The sequence below is a fragment of the Cetorhinus maximus genome, chromosome 9, assembly GCF_964194155.1.
Source record: "Cetorhinus maximus chromosome 9, sCetMax3.hap1.1, whole genome shotgun sequence".
Lineage (NCBI taxonomy): Eukaryota > Metazoa > Chordata > Chondrichthyes > Lamniformes > Cetorhinidae > Cetorhinus > Cetorhinus maximus.
In genome coordinates this window covers 123001437-123023882 of record NC_135887.1, presented here as the reverse complement: position 1 = coordinate 123023882, position 22446 = coordinate 123001437, and the positions used below count along the sequence as shown (strand labels likewise).

Here is a 22446-nt window from a genome sequence, read left to right as displayed (position 1 = left end):
AATTGGCAGAGTGATGGGAGTACTGAGTAATCAAATCGGCCCACTGACTTGATAAAGGCCTAAAATAGTCCTGTAAATTCATAATTTCTTTAGTAGCTTTCATTGCCCTGCAGTATTTGATACATCTGTATCAGATTCAGATGCCATTACCACCTGGAAATGATATGGTTTACCTCTTATGCAAAATAAAGATTTTGCTTCATTATGTTAAACATGCCTGCAACTCCAGCATTAATTTTTGTCTACTCTGCTACCCCTCAGCATGTTACATATGTTCGATTCTCCTTGCCCTTGGGTGCACTTGTATGTGTCCCACTTGTTCCAATATGTGTAAAGGCCGAAAATATCTAATATTGAAACAAGAGTATACAAATCAAAAGAGTGAAACAAAATATATTGAAATGTTACAACAATATATAATAGGCAACTTTCAACACATCAAACCATGGAAATCTACAACAGGGGAAGAGGGTATTTACTTAATTGTGTCTTTACATGTGCATTCTAAAACCAACCCCAGTGCTTCATTTTCTCTCCATAGCCCTGCATCTTTTTCTGTTTCAAATATTAATCCAATTTTACCTTACAAGATATAATGCAATCTGTCTCAATCACTACCTGTGGCAAAGCATTCCATGCTCTAGCAACCCATCTGTAAATGTATTATTCCTAACCTCTCTCCCTAGTCTTTTAATTACAATTTTAAATACATACATTAAAAAGCAAATATCCATCTTTCCTTTGTTAACCTGGCTTGAAAGTTGTGCAAGTGATGACTGGAGCAGCTCTTGTTGACACTATCCAAGTACAGCAGAAGGTAAAGGATGGTCATTTTGGTTTGATTTTCCTTGTAGTAGTTGCTAGTGAGGTACCTATAATATATATAAGCATCTACAACAACCAGCCAGTTTGGTTTGTGTCTCGTGAGTATGTTATTAAGGCCTGCTCCACTTGCTGATGGTTAAGCGTACAATTCAACTATAAACAATGCCATGCAACCAGCCTCCATTCTTGCTGCCTTTGACATGATTCTCATTCATCACCATCCACTCAGTCATATGATATGATCATTCTGTTCCACCTTTTAACCATTATAGGTGCATGCCATTCTCTTTTAAACCCAACTCTCTGACCAAATGCTTGATCACCCGTCATCATCACTCCTTTGGCTTGTCATTTGTTTACTACACTTCTCTGTTTAGAGCTTTGAGATGGTTTTATATGATAAAGCAGATATATAAATGCAAGTTGCTTTCTGTCATGCCAGTGCTGTCATGGTATCAACTTGAGGTGACAGTACTGAGTGAATACATTGCCTCACCCTCCTGAACATTTATGGCTTGTACTTGGATTGCCAAAAGAAATTTTAAAATGCTATTAATGTGACTATGCAACAGATATTTTGAACAGCACAGATTGTTAATATGATTGAAATGCTCGATGATTGTAACCTCCTCTGACCTTAGGACCCTATCCTTCCCAACATCATCAGACTAAATCTTAAATGATAGAAACAGGTGGTCTGGGGCTCGGGTAATACATTAAAACTTTCAAAACCCAACCCAATCCCAAACCACAAGTTTCCAGATTTAATACAGGCAGGGCAAAGTGTAGGAAACCAATCAGCTCCCAGGATGCCAGTTAGCTAATTTAACATTTTGCTGGGTCTGGCAGTCTTTGATCAAACCTGATTTGCTATTTTAACCCTGGACAACTGGATTTCCCATGCCTCAGCTGAAGGGAGGTGAAGGCAACTTTGGGGTGAAGGTAATTGCTTCCTTCCAGCTACGCAAGCTACCCCCCATCCCCTCCAAAATCTGATGCCCTATCCCCCCGTTGGGAAGTGCCACCCCCCCCTCCATTCCCCCCCCCACCCCCGACCAACCTGCGGTCAAGGATCAGACCCCTTCTCCCAGGGTCAGTTTTTGGACCCAAACTCAAGGTCCCACTAAGAACAGGAGGCAACTTACCTGCAGTTGCATCTTGTTCCTGATTGCTTACTCCCTGGCTGGAAACCAACTCTGTCAATCAGATTGACTTCTGCAGGTAACCTGGCAAGTCAAAACTACACACAAGGGGAGAGCTGAATTCCTGGGTTTCCTAACAGAAACTAACCCCCTCATACTATGCAGCCCACCCCTCTCAAAATTCAGCCCATGTACTTCCAACTCTGACCTCTTGTGTGTCATCTCTTCCTTTCACCCATCAAAAGTAGCAGTGTCTTCAGCCACTGAGCTCCGTACTCTTGAAATCGCTCCATAAATCCTTCCCCTCTCCATTTCAATCTCTTCCTCATTAAAATCCTTCTTTTGTCCAAATATTTGGTCACCCCTTCCCAAAATAGATACTGTATAAAATATAAATAATGTAGCTACAAGAGGCACGGTATTCCGAGGCAAGTAACTCACCTCTTCACCCCATCATCAAGAAGGCACAAGTCAGGAGTGTAATGGAATACTCCTCACTTGCCTGGATGAGCCCAGCCTCAACAACACTCAAGAAACTCCACACCATCCAGGACAAAGCAGACTGCTTGATCAGACCTGTTCCACCATCTTAAATATTCATTCCTTTCACCACCATCGCATAATGGCACCAATGTGTACTTTTTACAAGATGCACTGCAGCAACTCGCCAAGGCTTCTTCAACAGCACCTTCCAAACCTACGACCTCTACCACCCAGAAGAACAAGGGCAGCAGATGCATTAGAACACCACCACCTGCAAGTTTCCCTCCAAGCCACACACCACCCTGACTTGGAACTATATTGCCATTCCTTAACTGTTGCTGGGTCAAATTCCTGGCACTACCTCTCTCATAGCATTGTGGGTGTACCTACACTACATGGACTGCAGTCATTCAAGAAGGCAGCTCACCACCACCTTCTCAAAGGCAATTGGGAATGGGCAATAAAACTGTCTTTCCAGCAAAGATCATATTCCAAGAACAATTTTTTTTAAATCTCCTTCTTTGGCTTGAAGTTCAGCTTTGGCTGGTGATACCTTCATGAACTGCCATGGATATTTTATTACATTAAGAATCTTATAAAAAAGCAAACTTTTGCTGTTATTTGATACTGATCACAGTATATGTCTACCTAAAGTAAATGCCAAGAATACATTTTTCAGCAAATCCAGTCATTGTCTTCTGCTACTGTTTATTGTCATTTGCAGCTTGACATATACAGGATATTGCTCTGTGCCTGTTTCATATCTCTGAACAGCATTTTGTCCAGAATTTCCCAGTGCATGTGTGCATTTTGTCTATTTCCATGGAGTGTACAGTAACCTTCATTGCCTTTCATGTATAAATCACTGTGGGACAACTTTTAGAAACCTAGACCATTGGCCAGAACATTAAATTAGTGCGCTCGCTAAAAGCAAGAATTACATGCAACATTAGAAATTAACATCGCAGTTTCAATATTAACACTTAGAGTAGCAACAACAATTTTCTGCCAAAGAAAAAATAAAGCAAATGGGACAGAAATAAGTACACTGCTAGACTGTAAGATGTCTTTTTGTGTGCAGCCCCTCCCCAGAATGGGGAACATGCTCTTCTATACAGTCATGAGACACATGTCTGTGCCTATCATTTTGTCTCTCAGATAAATAGAAAATCTGAAGGCTGGATAGCAACATTGATCCATATCAACCATCATCCTGCTGTAACTGGTGATGTGTTTCTTTTCAAGATACTTGTCCAACATGATCTTGAATGGATCTAAGCTATATTCCCCTACAATTTCCCTTAGTAAGCAATTATAAAGCTGACACTTCTAGTGAGACAGTACTTTCTTACATCCTGCCTAAATTTAATTCATTTCAGCATATAGTCATGACCCTTTGTTTTGCTATCCTGTCTCTGACCTTGTGCATCCTTAAGTTTTTTTATTGGAAAAACTCCATCGATCAATTTGAACATCTGTGACCTTCTGATCGCAGTCGTGCTGCTGCTTAAGTAGCTGAGTGCAAGTCAGGCACATTCCCATTGCAAAGGCGCTCAAACTGGATGATAATGACAGGACCGCAGACTACTTCATTGCTGGAGAGAAGCAGCTCATCAATGTAACCAGAATGAATTGCAGAAATTAGTAGGAGCTTTTGGTCCTGGCGACCTTGTTACCAATTTCTGCTCCATTCTTTCACTCTTACCAGTTTTCCACAAGATAGGAGTTCATAAAGATTGGAATGGATGTGAATTCAAGACGACATATCTGGGCAATGGACATCCAAAATCAACTCATCCCTCCATGGTACATGAGAATGTAAGAAATAGGAGCAGGAGTAGGCCATATGGCCCTTTGGTCCTACTCTGCATTCAATAAGATCATGGCTGATCACCTACCTCAACTGCACTTTCCTACTCTCTTCTCATATCCCTCAATTTCCTAGTGTGCAAAAACCTGTCAATCTCAGTCTTGAATATATTCAATGGCTGAGCATCCACAGCCATCCAGTGTAGAGAATTCCAAAGATTCCTAAACATCTGAGTGAAGAAATTTCAGAATCACGGAACTGTTATGCTGCAGAAGGAAGCCATTCAGCCCATCATATCTGCACTGGCTCTCCAAATGAGCAATTCCCTTAGTGCAATTCTCCTGCCTTCTCTCATAACCCTGCACATTCTTCCCTTTCAGATAACAGTCTAAATCCCTTTTGAATGTTTTGATTGAACCTGCCTCCACCACCCTCTCAGACAGTGCATTCCAAACTTTAGCCACTCGCTGTGCAAACAAGTTTTTCCGCATGTCACTTTTGCTTCTTTTACCAATTACTTTAAATCTGTGCCCTCTCGTTCTTGAACCTTTCACAAGTGGGGACAATTTCTCCATATCTACCCTGTCCAGACACCTCAGGATTTTGAACACCTCTATGAAATCTCCTCTCAGCCTTCTTTTCTACATCGAAAACAGGCCTAACCACTCCAACTATTCCAATCTATCTTCTTAACTGAAGTTCCTCATCCCTGGAATCATTCTTGTGAATCTTTTCTGCACTTTCTCCAATGTCTTTACATCCTTCCTATAGTGTGGCGCCCAGAACTGGATGCACTACTCCAGCTGAGGCCAAACTAGCATCCTATACATAACCTCAACATAGTTCAGCATAACCCCCTTGCTCGTGTACTCTACGCCCCTGTTAATAAAGCCCAGGATACTGTATGCTTTATTAACCATTCTCTCAACCTGTCCTGCCATCTTCAATGACTTATGCAGATTTATAGCCAGGTGCCTCTGCTCCTGTAGCCCCTTTAGAATGTGCTCTTTATTTTATGTTTTCCCTCCATGTGTTTCCTACCAAAATGAATCACTTCACATTTCTCTGTATTGAACTTCGTCTGCCACCTGTCTGCCCACTCCACCAACTCGTCTATGCTCTTTTGAAGTTCTACGCTATCCTCCTCACAGTTCACAGTGCTTCCAAGTTTTGTACTATCCACAAACTTTAAAATTGTGCCCTGTACACCAAGGTCTAGAGGTAATTAATATATAACAGGAAAAGCAAGGGTTCCAACACTGACCCCTGAGGAACTCCACTACAAACCTCCCTCCTGCACACAAAACATCCATTAACCGCTACTCTCTGTTTACTGTCACTCAGCCAATTTCATATCTATGTTTCATTTACCTGCTTTATTCCATGAGCTACAGCTTTGCTCACAAGTTTGTTGTGTGGCACAGTATTGACCACCTTTTGGAAGTCCATGTACACAAAATCAACTGCATTGCTCTCATCAACCCGCTCTGTTACCTCTTCAAAAAAACTCCAGCAAGTCTAACATGATTTTCCCTTAAGAAATCCATGCTGTCTTTGCTTAATTTCTCCTCATCCCAGTCGTAAATGGCCAGCCTCTTATCATTAGACTATGAACCCCAGCTCTATACTGTCCAGCCAGGGTAAACAGCCTCCCAGCATCGACAGATCCCACAAACAACAATGGAGTAAACGTCCAGTAAATCTGTTTTGATTGATTAAGGTACTCCTTAAAACCTACCTCTTAGACCAAGCATTTGGTCACCTGTCCTAATGGGGGGAATTTTCCATTCCAGAGACTAATTGTGGTAGTGGGCGGGTTTCACAGCTCGTTTCCCGCTGGGTGGCGGGATGGCAAATCACGCTCACTTTCAGGCTCAAAAGCTCATTAATTATGCATCGGTGAGTAGCTCTCCAAATCACATGGTGGGCCAGGCACTGATTTATGTGCCCCGCCATTACCTAATGGGTCAAAGGTCTGGCACCATATTTAAACACCACCAGAACGCATACATTACCCTCAAGGAAACTCCTTGATATGGTTCGACCAAAGAAAAAAGCTGCTCCCAAGTTCAGCAATGACGCCCTTGATGCCCTCGTCTGTGGAGTCTGCCAGCACCCGGATGTCCACTGCCCGAGGGATGGCTCCAGGAGGCCCACCTGCCTTATCTCGCCAGCCTGGGAGGCGGTTGCAAGGGAGATCAGCTCCTCAGGTACCTGCCAGAAAAACGCTATCCAGTGCAGGAAGAGGATGAATGATCTCATTCACTCTGCCAGGGTAACGCAACCTTCAGCTCACTCCAATCTCACACTCTCATAATGACATCATGCACTCAAAGGGTTACACTGCTCAGGGATCTCACACAACATTAGGGAGACATCAGCACTAATTGTCACACAGATACTTTAACATCACCAGCATCTCAGCCATCATGCTGCCCAAACTCCATCCTCAGTTGTTACTGGGGAGGGCTCAGCACGCACAGCAGGCATGCATGTTTCCCAACCTTTTCTCCATCTCTTCTCATCAGGTTCCATTCCATTTATCTTCACGCAGGCCAAGCTCACCCACAACCAGAAAGTGATATCCCAGACGGGAGGAGGGACGGCAGACGTCCAGGAGCTGTCCCAGTTTGAGGAGGATGTCGCCGAGCTGGCAGGCAGGTGAAGGCGGGATTGGCCTCTCCCAGAAAGTCAGCATGGATGAGCCCTCCATGAGTTGATCACAACCTGATAATCATAGTGAGTGACATGCAATGTTACATTCTGCCTGCTTATGAACTAAATATATCTCCTCTCTCTTACAGGCACCAGCAGACCCAGACAGAGCTCCAGACCAGGCATAAGCCCCAGCCCTCAGGCCATCTCAGAGGAGGATGCTGAGGATGCATCAGATGAAGAACCCTCGCTGCATTCACCTGCACCCTCCACCAGCGCAGAGACACACAGCGCTGTGGGTCATGGATCTAAATTAGGCTCGGGGTCACTTTCTGGAGAACTCCTCACTAACATGTCTCCACAGCAGTCGGAGGCAGTGACAGCCCAGGTCTCTGACGTTCGGAGGACTGCTGGAGATCAGGCACCCGCTGAGTCCAAATCAGATGATGAGCCTCTGCAAGTGGCCGTCTCTAACATGCTGGATGTGCAATGACAGGCAACGGAAATTCAGCTGGAGTTGTGAGAGGCAGTCAACAGACTAGAACGAAGGATGGAGGAGCCTGACAATATTCTGTCTGATGCCATGGCTCTGATATGTGAGTGCCTTGAGGTCTCCATGGAAAGGGTAGTGGCCACCTTGGAGACCTTAGTCCAGCAGGGTCTGCCATATTTGAGCTTGGACCGGCACTCCATCGCTATAGCCATTGGTCGCATCCATCAGTGGCGAGGTGAGAGAGGGCGGGGCACCTTGGCCTCCCTCCAGGAGCCCCTTCTCTTCTGGGAGTCAGGCAGGGGCCCTCAGGCATTCATTGAGACAAGGACCAGCAGCTGGTGTTATGATCACCAGCTGATGTTACCATTGGACAAGCCTGATCCCAGAGTGGAACCCAGCTTGATGGATCCTAAGTTTTAATTTGTTTGATGGAAATGGGCTACTGAATAGAGTTACAAGAATCAGCTGATGAACTTTTAACAAAAGAATAAAACATTTAGTTAACAAGAAAAGATGAACTATATTACTTCACCCACAACTGTACCTTCACAGATATATACAGATTTGTAACGGTACAAAATCTATCTTATACTCTAATGTCCAGAGTAAGTACACAGTCCATGTACCAGTAGGCACCCTGTGATCAGATACACCATACTCTGAAACCAAGTGACAGATGCCACCTCAACCAGATGCTATGGATCTCTCATGAGCTCCCCCAGACGCTTGTCACACTGTAAGCCAACCAGTCTCTCTGAACTCCCTCTTTATCACAAGGGTTTCCAATCACCACTCTCTCTCACCAACTCAGCTGTCAACAGTACAATTGCTTTCACATATCCATAGCAAAGAGTTACAGACCTTCAGTTGTCTCTTTGGACCTTCTTGCCTCTTGCAAGCTGTTCTCGCTTTAAATTTGCTTTCTGCAGCTTTTGTCTCTAAATCTGAAGCTTGGAGCTTTTCTCTCTGCCCCTCACTCTTAACTTCACTTAACAGGACCTTTTCCAGGTTCCTGTCCTTCCTTTGACTAGAAGGTTTTCTTTGGACATTCCCCATTTCCACTCCCCTGGATTTTGGGGTTTTCCTTAGCTTGGGACTGGCTATCTGTCCCCTTCTAGGCTTCTGTTTGGCAGCTGTCTTCCAAACCAGCTGTACTCCAACAGACTCTGAATCAAACTGCTGTCTTTCTTCTTGTGTGTGTGTCTATGGGAGGGACCTGCCTCTCTGGGCCCCTGTTGCTCGGCTATAGCCCAATTCTTCTACCCTTGCATTTGGTTAACTTCTTAAGCTGTAAACTCTCATTAGAAATGCAAGCACCTTTTTATAGTGAAACTAAAACTATATTTGACCTTTTTTAACACAGAAATACAAATCAAACTTAAACTTTAAAGCTAAAACTCATTCCTAACACCCACAAATACCAATATAACTCACTTAAACAGTCTCTATTTCCTAACACTGGAGACCCTGGGGCCATTCATCCAAGTGGCTCAGAGAGTGGCCAGCCGATCTCAATCCCCTCTGCCTGTGACCCCATCACCTGTAGCTATACAGGCTGAGGAGGGTGCACCTTCCTCATAGCAGGAGACCCAAGCAGGCCAGGGCCCTCCAGGTCTCAGCCCTCTAAAGAACACCTGCCAACGTCACCAAAGACAACTGGGTGTAGCAGTCAGCAGGCTGCCAGCACCTCTGCTGTGAATGTCAGGGATACACCAAGACGTAGCAGTAGGGTTAGAAAAATTAAGAAACTTTTACATCACTTCTGGGTCACAGGAGTTCAATCCTTGTATGTATCATGCATATTTTTAAATACATTTGCTCTTCATGAGAATGTTTTTTGCCATTTGAAAGCTTCATGCACATGCAGCTATGTGCAGCTATGTGCCCTCTTATTACAAGGATGAGCCATGCTCCCACTCAGTGATTGCCTCACATTCATGGGATGTGAAGCTGAGTAATAATAGTTACTTGACCTTTGTGTTATGTTAAGGAGATGTGTCAAACTCTTTCCTGGAAGTGTTTGCAAAATGCGTTAGTAACTTCTTCTCACAAGACAACATGGTGTTTTTTTAAAATTCATTCACAGGAGGTGGGCTTCCTGGCTGGGCCAGCATTTATTGCCCATCCCTAGTTGCCCTTGAGAAGGTGGTGGTGAGCTGCCTTCTTGAACTGCTGCAGTCCATGTGGTGTAGGCATACCAACAGTGCTGTTCGAAAGGGAGTTCTGGGACTTTGACCCAGCAACAGTGAAGGAATAGCAATATATTTCCAAGTCAGGATGGTGAGTGGTTGTTGGTTTGGAAGGTGCTGTTGAAGGAGCCTTGGCGAGTTCCTGCAGTGCATATGGTAGATGGTATACACTGCTACTGTGTGTTGGTGGTGGAGGGAGTGAATGTTTGTGGATGTGGTGCCAATCAAGCGGGCTGCTTTGTCCTGGATGCTGTCAAGCTTCTTGAGTGTTGTGGGAGCTGTATTCATCCAGGCAAGTGGAGAGTATTCCATCATACTCTTGACTTATGCTTTGTAGATGGTGGACAGGCTTTGGGGAGTCAGGAGGTGAGTTAATTGCCTGACCTGCTCTTGTAGCCATAGTATTTATATGGCTAGTCCAGTTCAGTTTCTGGTCAATGGTAACCAGGATGTTGATAGTGGGGTTTCAGTGATGGTAATGTCATTGAACATCAAGGAGCGATGGTTAGATTCTCTCTTGTTGGAGATGGTCATTGCCTGGCACTTGTGGGGCGCTAATGTTACTTGCCACTTGTCAGCCCAAATCTGCATATTGTCCAGGTCCTGCTGCATTTGGACATGGACTGCTTCAGCATCTGAGGAGTTGCGAATGGTGCTAAACATTGTGCAATCATCAGCGAACATCTCCACTTCTGACCATATGATGGAAGGAAGGTCGTTGATGAAGCAGCTGAAGATGATTGGGCCGAGCACACTACCCTGAGGAACTCCTGCAGTGATGTCCTGGAGCTGGGATGACTGACGTCCTACAGTCACAAACATTGTCCTTTGTCCCAGGTATGACTCCAACCAGTGGAGGGTTTTCCCCCTGATTTCCATTGACTCCAGTCTTGCTATGGCTCATTGATGCCACACTCGGTCAAATGCTGCCTTGATGTCAAGGGCAGTCACTCTCACCTTACCTCGGGAGTTCAGCTCTTTTGTCCATGTTTGAACCAAGGCTGTAATGAGGTCAGGAGCTGAGTTGGCCTGTTGGAACCCAAACTGGGCATCAGTGAGCAGGTTATTGCTAAGTAAGCGCTGCTTGATAGCACTGTTGATGACCCCTTCCATTACTTTACTGATGATGGAGAGTAGACTGATGGGGTGGTAATTGGCGGAGTTGGATTGTCCTGCTTTTTATGTGCAGGACATACCTGGGCAATTTTCCACATTGCCAGGTAGATTCCAATGTTATAGCTGTACTAGAACAGCTTGGCTAGGGGCGTGGCAAGTTCTGGAGCACAAGTCTTCAGTACTATTGCCGGAATGTTGTCAGGGTCCATACCCTTTGCAGTATCCAGTGCCTTCAGTCATTTCTTGATATCACGTGGAGTGAATCGAATTGTTTGAAGAATGGCATCTGTGATGCTGTGGACCTCCAGCGGAGGCCGAGATGGAACATCCACTCGGCACTTCTGGCTGAAGATTGTATAAAATGCTTTAGCCTTATCTTTTGACTGATGTGCTGGGCTCCTCCATCGTTGAGGATGGGGATATGTGAAGCCTCCTCCTCCAGTGACTTGTTCAATTGTCCACCACCATTCACAACTGGATATTGCAGGACTGCAGAGCTTAGACCTGTTCCATTGGTTGTGGGATTGCTTAGCTCTATCACTTGCTGCTTATGCTGTTTGGCACGCAAGTAGTCCTGTGTTATAGCTTCACCAGGTTGACACCTCATTTTTAGGTATTTCTGGTGCCGTTCCTGGCATTCCCTCCTGCACTCTTCATTGAACCAGGGTTGATCCCCTAGCTTGATGGTAATGGTAGAGTGGGGGATATCCTGGGCCCTGAGGTTACAGATTGTGTTTGAGTACAACTCTGCTGCTGATGGCCCACAGCGCTTCATGGATGCCCAGCCTTGAGTTGCTAGATCTGTTCAAAATTTATCCCATTTAGCACGGTGGTAGTGCCACACAACACGATGGGAGGTATCCTCAATGTGAAGGCAGGACTTTGTCTCCACAATGACTGTGCCACGGTCATTCCTACCAATACTGTATAGACAGATGCATCTGCGGCAGGCAGGTTGGTGAGGATAAGGTCAATTATGTTTTTCTCTCTTGTTGGTTCCCTCACCACCTGCCACAGACCCAGTCTAGCAGCTATATCATTTAGGACTTGTCTAGCTCAGTCAGTAGTGGTGCTACCGAGCCACTCTTGGTGATGGACATTGAAGTCCCCCATCCAGAGTACATTCTGCATCCTTGCCACCCTCAGTGCTTCCTCCAAGTGGTGTTCAACATGGAGGAGCACTGATTCATCAGCTGGGGGAGGGTGGTTTCCTTGCCCATGTTTGACCTGGTGCCATGAGACCTAATGGGATCCAGAGTCGATGTTGGGGACTCCCAGGGCAACTCCTTCCTGACTGTATACCACTGTGCCGCCACCTCTGCTGGGCCTGTCCTGCTGGTGGGACAGGACATACCCAGGAATGGTGATGGTGGTGTCTGGGACATTATCTGGAAGGTATAATTCCATGAGGATGACTATGTCAGGCTGTTGCTTGACTAGTCTGTGAGACAGCTCTCCCAATTTTGGCACAAGTCCCCAGATGTTAGTAAGGAGGACTTGGCAGGGTCGACAGGGCTGAGATTGCCATTTTCGTTTCTGGTGCCTTGGTCGATGCCGGGTGGTCCATCCAGTTTTGTGGCTTCGTAGCGGTTTGTTACAACTGAGTGGCTTGCTAGGCCATTTCAGAGGGCATTTAAGAGTCAACCACATTGCTGTGGGTCTGGAGTCATGTGTAGGCCAGGCCAGGTAAGGAAATCCCTAAAGCACATTCATGAACCAGATGGGTTTTTACAACAATCGACAATGTCATGGTCATCATTAGACTTTTAATTCCAGATTTTTATTGGATTCAAATTCCACCATCTGACATGGCGGGGTTTGAACCCAGGTCCCCAGAGCATTACCCTGGGTCTCTGGATTACTAGTCTGATGACAATACCAATATGCCATCACCTACCTGATGTTAGGCATGCTCAGTGGCCTTGGAAGGTTAGCTGTAATTGTTTCTCAAAATGAGATGGCTGCCTTCATTGGTAGTGCGAAAGCACAAGACCTGCAGTCATGGTGATTTCTCCAACTATGTGCACATCTCAGTGTCCGCTAAAAGTTTCTCATTAAGGTTGCAACGACTGCATCAAGTCCCTTGACGCAGTGTTTGCACTGTTGTGCTGACTTCACTTCCCAGAGCGCACGGATACAGGATTCGTGGCTGACCTTTCCAAAGATTAGGGCCTGGTGAATCATGAGGGTTGAAGGTGCAAGTCCAAATGCTGGGCAAATATAGTAGACCTCTTACTCGCAAACAGCCACTGTCATGCCCTCGAGCTGCGTCTGCACTATTAGCTTTTCACTGGTACAGCCTTGCAGCTGAACCACAAACTCACAGATCTAGGTGGCCAAGATGCCAACCCTGATACTTGACATCTCAATCCCACAGAGGTTGAAAGATGTTTGGACCCATTCATGAAGTGTGCCACCTTACCAAAGGCACTCCTGCTTTCTCTGAACTGGTATGCTGATTAAACTCAACTTGCATTTCAGCAATGACTGGATGACCTTTTGCCTGTTCTTCATGCCGATTGGAGACAGCATGTTAGAGCCTTTCATTGATGATCTGGCTGATATGCAGCAGCTGTGCTTCCTTAACAGTTGCCTGCATTTTCCATTCTCATATACTTTTCTGTTAATGCTTAAATGTTGTAACCGTATTGTGAAGCCAATGACTCCTGCAGTCTCTCCTTAAAGCACACCAAAAGGCAATGGCTCCAATTGCACCATCTCAAGGAAGTCTTCCTCTTTCTCTCGGCTCTGATTCTATTTCAATGTTGTGGCTCTAAGCAGTTTGAGGGTGCCCCCTGAAAGGACCCCTTAGTCCAGCTGTGGGCTCCTCCCACACTGCCCCAGACACTTCATGTGCAGATTCTTTTCCAGTTTCGATTGTAAACTGCACAATAACTTTGGGGTTTCAAGATGGTGGTGCTGCATTTCTACTTCGAGACCAGCTTCAACCCTCCCCCATCAGTATTTGGGTCCCTCCAATCTTCCTGGACACTTACAATGTGTAGGTGGACCTCCCTCCGTTTATTCTCCAGCCTCCCCCAGTAATCCTGGATCCCATTGTTGTTGTGGTGGATATTCAAGCCCTCCCACCTGAACCCATCACTGCTGATGTCCCCATGCTCCATGTGGATCTCACCCCTCCCCATCTCGAGGTTGTGCGCACAATCACAGACAGAGAACGCCCCCAAGAAAGCATCAAGTACCCTCCTACTTCTTCCCATTTACAGGTTGCAGATGCCTCCCCTAACCATGAGCATCCCATCTGCAGCCCAGTACCTAGCCAGCCCACCTCATCGCCACCCACTAAGACCATGAACATGCCCTGCACACTAAGCTGTGCCTTATCCCAATTGAACACACAGGACTTTCCCCTTCCTGGAGCGGGACTACAATGTGCATGCCATGCATAGCCATGTAGCGTGGCCTGCAAATCCCCAGGGACTGCCTTTAATCCCTCACCCTGACTGTGAGGTCCACAGAGCCCCAGGACTGCCTTTAGTCTCTCACACTGACTGTGAGATGCACAAAGCCCAGGACTGTCTTTAACCTCTCTCTGACTTCTTGGCCCCAGTCCAAGGACTATGACTGTCTTTCAATGAGCTCTCCTGTTCCTTCATGGCTGATCACAAAATGTCTGCCTTCCCTCGCCCCTCCATGACTCTCCATGCAACCCATCCCTCTCGTGCCACACAAACACAAGTACCCCACCCCTCCTATCCCCTTTCATTCATGCAGTTTGATCCCCATAGCTCTTTCTGTGTCTGCATCCCAGTCTTCCATGTCGGGCTCCAGGTTCTCCACCCTCAGTCTCCCCTCTGCCAGCCGTTGTTCCCCTGTTCTCACTCCAAACCCCACCATACCCCATTTTCCCTCATGTCTCTGTCATCCTCCCCTCCCACCCCATCACAATGCTGGTCTCTTCTTCAGGGTGCAGCCCTGCCTGAGACCCACAGCACACACTGAGTGCTGCCCTCCCAGAGCACAGAGGCAGCCATCGTGAGCAGACCAACCCTACACCCCCACCAGTGTGGCATAACACTGGCATTGCTGAGAAACCAGAGCAGCACTATTGCAGGTTGGCTTTGAATGTTTCACTCTCCACAAAGTCACAAGCAAAGTGATGGTGGACAGATGCACGCCAATTATATCCAGTCGTGATTTAGACCGGTCTAATTTCCCGCTGGCATGGGATGTAAATGAAAGGCGGAACGTGATTCCAGCGAGTAGCATTTTTAATGAGTATTCATGACATGGTAATGCACGCAAATGGCGTTCCCGACATACATCAGCGGGAAACCCGATCCGCCATCATCCCGCCACGGAAGTGATGAGGGGAAAATTCCGAACTGATTTCCCGCCAGCGAGATTCTGACTTTTGGCCTCTCTCTGAATTTTCTGCTCCCACCCACCATGAAACCCTCCACTGGCAGGAGTGGAGAATTCCAACCAATATCTCTTCAGTCTCAAATTCTGACTGATAACACTCTTCTGAATGTTCCAATTCAAAGAGCCAGCTGGTGAAGGATATAACTGGAGCCTGGTCCTTATATACTTAAAAGATTTTATTTACACACATGCACGTTACATTTCATGCACCTCAAGACCCAACGGCTCCAATACATATGAGCACAGATGAGTCTCCCTTCCATCCCCCAGCTTATGTTCACCTCCTGAATACAATTAAGCACCCAATTATGACATAATTTATAAGGTGTTTCACTGATAAGTGAAACATCTTATAAATGCAACATCTTTCCTTTATCACTTCTAGTTTGGATCAGTGATTTGACATGACATGACGCACCTTGACAAAACCCATGATTTTCACAATGTGCAGTGACAAGTTTGAGTTTTCTAGTCACAGTTGGAACTCATTTTTTTTAATCTCCTTCCTCCCTCCTTTCACCAATCTGCAAGAAGTGATGATCTACTCCCAAAGAGAAAAAAAGTATGTAAAAAAATAAATAACAGGATACTCCTGTTTAAACACGTTGTTCTGGGTATGTCTCAATGAAATTAACTATGATATCCAATCATAAACAGCAGAACTTACACAGTAATCTTACAGCACACATCTGCCTCCCAATTGCCTTGATAAGAATCAATTTTATCTCCAATCTTCAAGCTCGATAAATATAATTTTAGGATATGGAAGCTCATCAACTTCCATAACTGTGTGTAATTTTTCCAATTTTATGCACAATTTTTTTGTATCATTTCTAACACATTTTGTAGTCAGCACTAATTATAGTGCATTCCTCATTAAAATAATCCAAAAAAAAAACTTTGCTCCCAAAAGCTATTTTCTAATGAGCACTTAATTTGTAAGATAATTTAGGCAACATTTTTTTCAGATTAAAGTTTTTTTAAAATTTGAACCATTTAATCTTTGTAAAACACTACAAATATTGGATTTATAAATTCTCTCTTTTTACTGTTTCTTGCCTCCTTTAGATACAAGGAAGGGTGAGAATAAAAGGAACACTGCAGTCCTGTCTGAGTCCAGGAAAAAACACCAATCTTTCAATAATCCCAGAATGTTACAAAATGAGACGCATTGCTCTATACAAATAGATGAAAAAGGTGTTGAAATTATCAATATAAAAGGAATTGATGATATAGGATATATACAGCATGAATCTATGGTAAGTGAAAGTCCTTTATGCACCTGTTCAACATTTGATGGTTACTAAGGGTGGTAACATGTCAGTTTTGGTATCAAAAATGGTAAATATGACAAGGAGTAGCCAAGACAAGTAACATAGATTCATATAAGGGGCAGCATGAGAAAGAAAGGAATAGATGGTTATTCTGAGAGTTAGATGAAGAGGGATGGGATGAGGTTTATGTGATTCCTGAACACCAGTGTGGACCAGTTAGGCTGTTTCTGTGTATTGTATGCAATATGTAACATGCAAGATGTACAAGTTAGTGTGTGTCAAAGCAAAACTCTCATTCCCCCATTGCACGGGGAACTTAAAATTGAGACTCAAAGTAACCTATTGGGTTCAAATCCTTTCCTGTCTTATAGTCATGGCCTCCATATATATAGTGAACTCATAAACAATTAGATCCCCATTTGCTGTGGGCCCCTGTGGGACCAAGACATAAACGGAACCTCCAGATACAAGAGTGGAAATCCTGAAATAAGTTAGGTATATAGGAAGAGGAGAAGGCCATTCAACCCTGCGAACATTTTCCACCATTCTATTAAATTCCGGCTAATGTGTATCTTAACTCTTTACCGGCCTCGGTTCCATTTCCCTTAACTCCCTCATCTAACAAAAAAATCTATCAACCTTAGTTTTAAAATTTTCATTTGAACCCAGCCTCAGCAGCTTTTTGAAACAGTGTTTGAAGAAATGTTTCCTGACATCACTCCAGAACAGCTTAACTCTAATTTTATAGTTGCCTTTCTGAATGACTCTTCCAGAGAAAATAGTTTCTCACTTTCAACCTTATCAACTCTACTTATAACATTAAACACCTCAGTTCGATCACCCTTTAATCTTCTATACACAAGGGAATGAAAGCCTAGTCTTTGCAACCATCATTACCCCATGCTCCCTCCATATCCTGTCGTGTCTCCCAGACCCCCTGTATGCCCCCATGCCATATCCATACACCCATCCCCTTCCATATCCCCTCATATCTCACAGTGCTCTCTATATCCCCATGCCACTCCATACGCTAGCACCCAGTATCCATATGAAGAAACCTGATGAGCCCGGTAATGACAATGGGGAGTTTTTGAAATTCTTATTAAATAAATAAACAATCATCCATTCAAACACCCCTTGAAAAAAATTCACTCCTTTTAAGTGCTCATAGGTCTGTTAAAATAAACAAAGCCATTCAAAAACCTCTTCAATACACTTTAATCCTATTAACTGCTCATAAAACTGTCAGACCCCTTCACATCTGTATACAGCCCTTGCTGAGCTAAATGTATTATTGGGGCTTGGAACTCAGCCAAGCATTCATAATGCAATTCCATTGTCCAACTGAATAAAAAACTCTCCAGTACTCAATACAATGGTACCTTTGAAATTGCATGAACAGATAGCCAGCCATCTGTACATTTTTTCAAAGGCTCAGCAGATAGACTTTCAATCAAAGAAGTCAGGTATCTGTTCAGCTATTTCAAAAGTTCAACAGATGACTGGACTTTAAATCAATATAAAAATCAAAGCACAGGATCCAGATGACAAATTAAAATCTTAGTTTCAATACTGTTGAAGCCACTGGATAAATTCACAATGCTGGTCAATTTAATGGTCACTTACATTTAAAGAACAAAGCCCTATCATTAATCGATATATTGCAACATATTTAACTTATCATACACCATTACTTTATGACAAGTGAAGTTGTCAACACACGTTGAACTTACTTGTCAAAAGGAAACTAACTCCAGATGAGGCTTCGCCCGTGGTTCATGACTCCTCTGAGGTGCCATGAACTATGTCTCCTAACAAAAAGGGCCTGACTCCATGAAAATAGAGGGGGTTCTAAAATTCCCATCACCACAATGGATCAGGCGAGGGTGGGATTGCGGTGTGCAGCTCACTATCCGCACCCTCATCCCAGAGGTGTAAAAATCCCGCACAACGGGAATGAGATGGAATCCTGGAATCAGGACCCACCCACCATTTTTAAATCCCTTCCACCTCCATTCTGACATGGACCAAGGCATGAAAATCCAGCCCTCAGTCCCTTAGAGATCAGCAATGTGATTTTGTGATAACTTTTGCAAACCGATTGACCTCGATCATTAGGAAAGAACCAACACCAGAATAAAGTTCCAAAAATTGTGATTTTCTTTTTGTGAATTGTTGTGCTGTATGGGTGTCTGTCAGTTGCTTCAGTGCTCAGAATTTTCTCCGCTTTGTGAATACGGTAGATTTTACACTGCTTTGGGCCCCAGGGTTAAGGAGAACTGCTTCTTCTTGAGACAATATTCCTCGATTAGACTAATATTACAAATGAGTATTGAGATGAGTGTGCCATACTTTTAGCATTCCACACTGTTACCACAATAAAATAGTTTGCCAACTATTATATTTGGTCAACACCAACCTAACTTTCAAGCTATTATGTAGTACTTCGAAAACATACCCATTCTGAAGGTATAGAACTAGACTAGGATTTAATGTCTCCCTCCACCAGAGGTGAGTTTGGAGGAGGCGGGGAGGGCATTTGATCAGGTGGGAGGGTGCAGGGTGGCAACCCTGCCTCACTCCGATCAAGTCCAGGGCGGGAAGGTTTGCAGGTCATCTTCTTGCCCAGAGGCCAACTGAGTGCCCTATGTGGCCACTTAAGGTTCTGATTCTACCGCCAGCAGCAGGCAGGAGACTCTCCACCTGGTAAGGCAGCCCAACTAACCCTATTGAGTTTACCTGTGGCCTTCTGGGGGGTGGGGTGGTGGGGGGGGCGGGGGGGCGCAGTCTCGTGCTCTTAGGCATTCTGTGCCCAATCAAGGGACCTGGCATCAGGTAGGTAGTTCCCGTAGGAATCCACCTCCCGGCCCTTGATGATGGCCTCCTTTCCTCCCCACTGGCCGATGATTCCCTCCCTGCAACCAGACACCCCACCACCCACACTCACCTCTACCCAGGGATCCATCAATGATCCTCAAGGTAGCCCTCTGCATTGTTGTACCGACATTGGCCACCACTCTGATTGACCAGCAGCACTTGGGGTCAGCATTTCCACCCTGTTGGGGCCTTAATTCAGTGGGAGACCTGACATTGTCCAGGTGAGTACTTGATTACCTCAGAATAATATTAGGCCTCCCAGTGAGAAGCGACGCGGGACTCCCACCATTCAACAACCAGTGGCCAAGAGCTCCATCACCCACATTACACTCTGCCCAATGAATGGCTTGAACTGAGTAAATATGTGCCTGTATTATTTGTAATGATAGCGAGATATGGGTTCACATTACTAGGTGATAAGCAGAAGAAGCAAAGCTGCCTTTACAAAGATAGAACACATCTCCTAATGCTATATTGAGACTAACACTTAACTCTTTAAACATTTGAAAAAAGACAAATACCTGACGGGGAGTGGAGTTAGAGTTATGTATCCAAACATTTTGTCCTGGATGATTTCACTACAAATCACAGAGCCCTTTAGGATGTGTAAAAACAGTGGGAAGACCGAATTAGATTCGGGAAGATTTTAGACAGAAGGGGATTGAGCATGTCATTTGAAAAAAATAAAAGAAAATAAAAAACAAGAGGTTAAGAGTAGAATAAGAAAAGCTATGACAGAGTGTGAGGGGAAAAATCAAAAGGAGCAGTTAAGCATTTTATAAATATATTAATAAAAAGGGGATTGCTTTGTGAATACGTACAGTATAATGGTGCTTCTTAAAGAATATATTTTACATTAACCTGTTAAATTTTATGAATATCTTTACTATCAATGCCCCATATATTTTTTTATTAAAATATATATATTAATTTTTATATATATATTATATTTATGTGTATTAGCCATCAAACAGGAATTAAATCCATAAAACCATGAACTGATATTTCTTTTAATAGATTTAAACTGATACATTTACAATCTTAATTTTAAACAGCAAGCGTGCTCAGAGTATTTAGACAATTTTAACTGGTGGAACTAATAGCTGAGATTACAGCAGACAGTTCAGATATATTACAATAATTCTACAACAGCTGCACTCTCCAAGTTGATGTTATACTCCATATTATTTTTGACAAAAAATTAGTAAGATTGGTTTACAATTGATTGTTGCCTTCTTCTCAAATACATAGGTCTACCTTCAGGATGTGAACATGATGAACCTCCGTCTATTGTTATAATAGTTAGGCCTTCATCCATTGTCTGTTCCTTCTTGGTAGCTCTAACATTGACATAACTCTTGCAGTCATGTGATACAGTGAATTATTTTCCTATCTCTGGATAATCAACCTTTTAGACTTTTCTGAACCATTATAACATGTTTTTTATTCATTCATGGGATATGGGAGTCATTGACAAGGCCCAGCCATTTATTGTCCATCCTTAATTGCCCTTTGGAAGGTGGTGGTGGTGAGCCAACTTCTTAAATGGCTGCAGTCTGTGTGGTGAAGATACACTCACAGCACTGATAGGGAGGGAGTTCCAAGATTTTGACCCAGTGACAAGTGATATATTTCCAAGTCAGGATGATGTGTGACTTGGAGGGAAGCTTACAGGTGGTGGTGTTCCCATGCACCAGCTGCCCTTGTCCTTCTAGTTGGTAGAGGTCTCAGATTTAGGAGATGCAATTGAAGAAGTCTTTAAATAGTTAAGGCAGTGCATCTTGTAAATGGCACTGTTATGATCAAGTGAAGAGGGGTCGAATGGCTCCCCTCTTTTCCCGTCAGCATCGGTGGAGAAGAAATCAGTTAACGTTTCGAGTCCTCATGACCCTTCGGCAGAACAGTTCTGCCGAAGGGTCATGAGGACTCGAAACGTTAACTGATTTCTTCTCCACCGATGCTGCCAGACTTGCTGAGTTTTTCCAGGTAATTCTGTTTTTGTTTTGGATTTCCAGCATCCGCAGTAGCTTTTAGCTTTTTGTTTTTATCCCCTCTTTTCCCTCTCCTCGTTTGATCACAATGGGGTATTTTTTGTTTTTAAGGGTTATATTGTTAATTCAGGAAGTACTTAAATGCTTACATCTTCTGACCACAAAGGAACCAGTCAGATAGATTTTCTTGAGTTTAACGAAGAAAGAGGTTAGTTTATTTTATACTTAAACTGATATAACTAAAATAATAAGATATGCTCCGACATTTGCACACACACACACACCCACAGTCTCGAAGCCCATGAACACAAATACAGATTATCGAGTAGGGAGGATAGATTGGCCAAATTAGATCCCATAAAAAAATAAAAGAAGCTCACAGTTTGTAGCTTGGAGTCTCTATTGGCCGCAGGCAGAATCCAGTGGTCTCGCTTTTAGTGCCGAGGCAGTTTAAAGCTGTAGCTGGTTTTCTGTCCTTCTGAAGATGCTACTGTGGAATTCAATTCTTTCTTTAAAAAATCTCTGTCTGTGACAGAATGGAGACAAAGTCAAATTAGTAGACAGGGTCCAAGCTTGTTAGTTAGGTGGAGAGAGAAAGAGGGCAAGAGTCCCCCTTAGCTCAACTGCTAATCCAGTCCTTCTGAGAGACCTATATGTTTAAACCATACAAAAGCCTTGGGTTGGTCCTTGTGATCCATTTCCAACTGCCAGTAATTCAAACATAATTGTATATTCCAATTATAACTTGATTAGTTCGTCTGGCCAAGATCTTTTTGTCCAAGCAATTAATCTTTGAATGTATTGTCTTCAGCTTTTGAATGCTGTAGGTGGCTACCATAGATTGTTTGTTTTCATGGCAGAAAGGAATGTTGTTCACAAACCCCAGGGGGTGCCATTTTCTATGATGCGTTTTGCAGACTAGCTGTCCCCTCTCCATAGGTTTGGAATGTGGAATATATAGCAATATAAATTAGTGTCTGCCATCTCTTCGTAGATTGCAATCCCTTTAGTCTGTTTAAAAAAATCTGTCTTTCTAAAAGTCCAATTCCTGGATCCAGCCTGTGAATTAAAAATTAATATTCAACAAAGGACGTCTTCATGACAGTACACAATCCAGCCATGGTGCATCAGCAGTGGTGGGTGTGAATGTTGAAAGAGGTGGATGGAGTGCAAATCAGCAGGCTGCTTTGTCCTGCATGTTGTCA

At 44.0% G+C, this 22446-nt stretch overlaps 1 protein-coding gene across 1 annotated transcript in view; it reads left to right on the top strand.

The window, feature by feature from the left end:
* Positions 1-22446, top strand: part of ano1a (anoctamin 1, calcium activated chloride channel a) — a 228890-nt gene that overhangs the window by 7612 nt on the left and 198832 nt on the right. The window contains exon 2 of the mRNA XM_078549492.1: positions 16168-16358. Within this exon, the coding sequence (XP_078405618.1) occupies positions 16168-16358 (191 nt within the window). The remainder of the gene's footprint in view (positions 1-16167; positions 16359-22446) is intronic.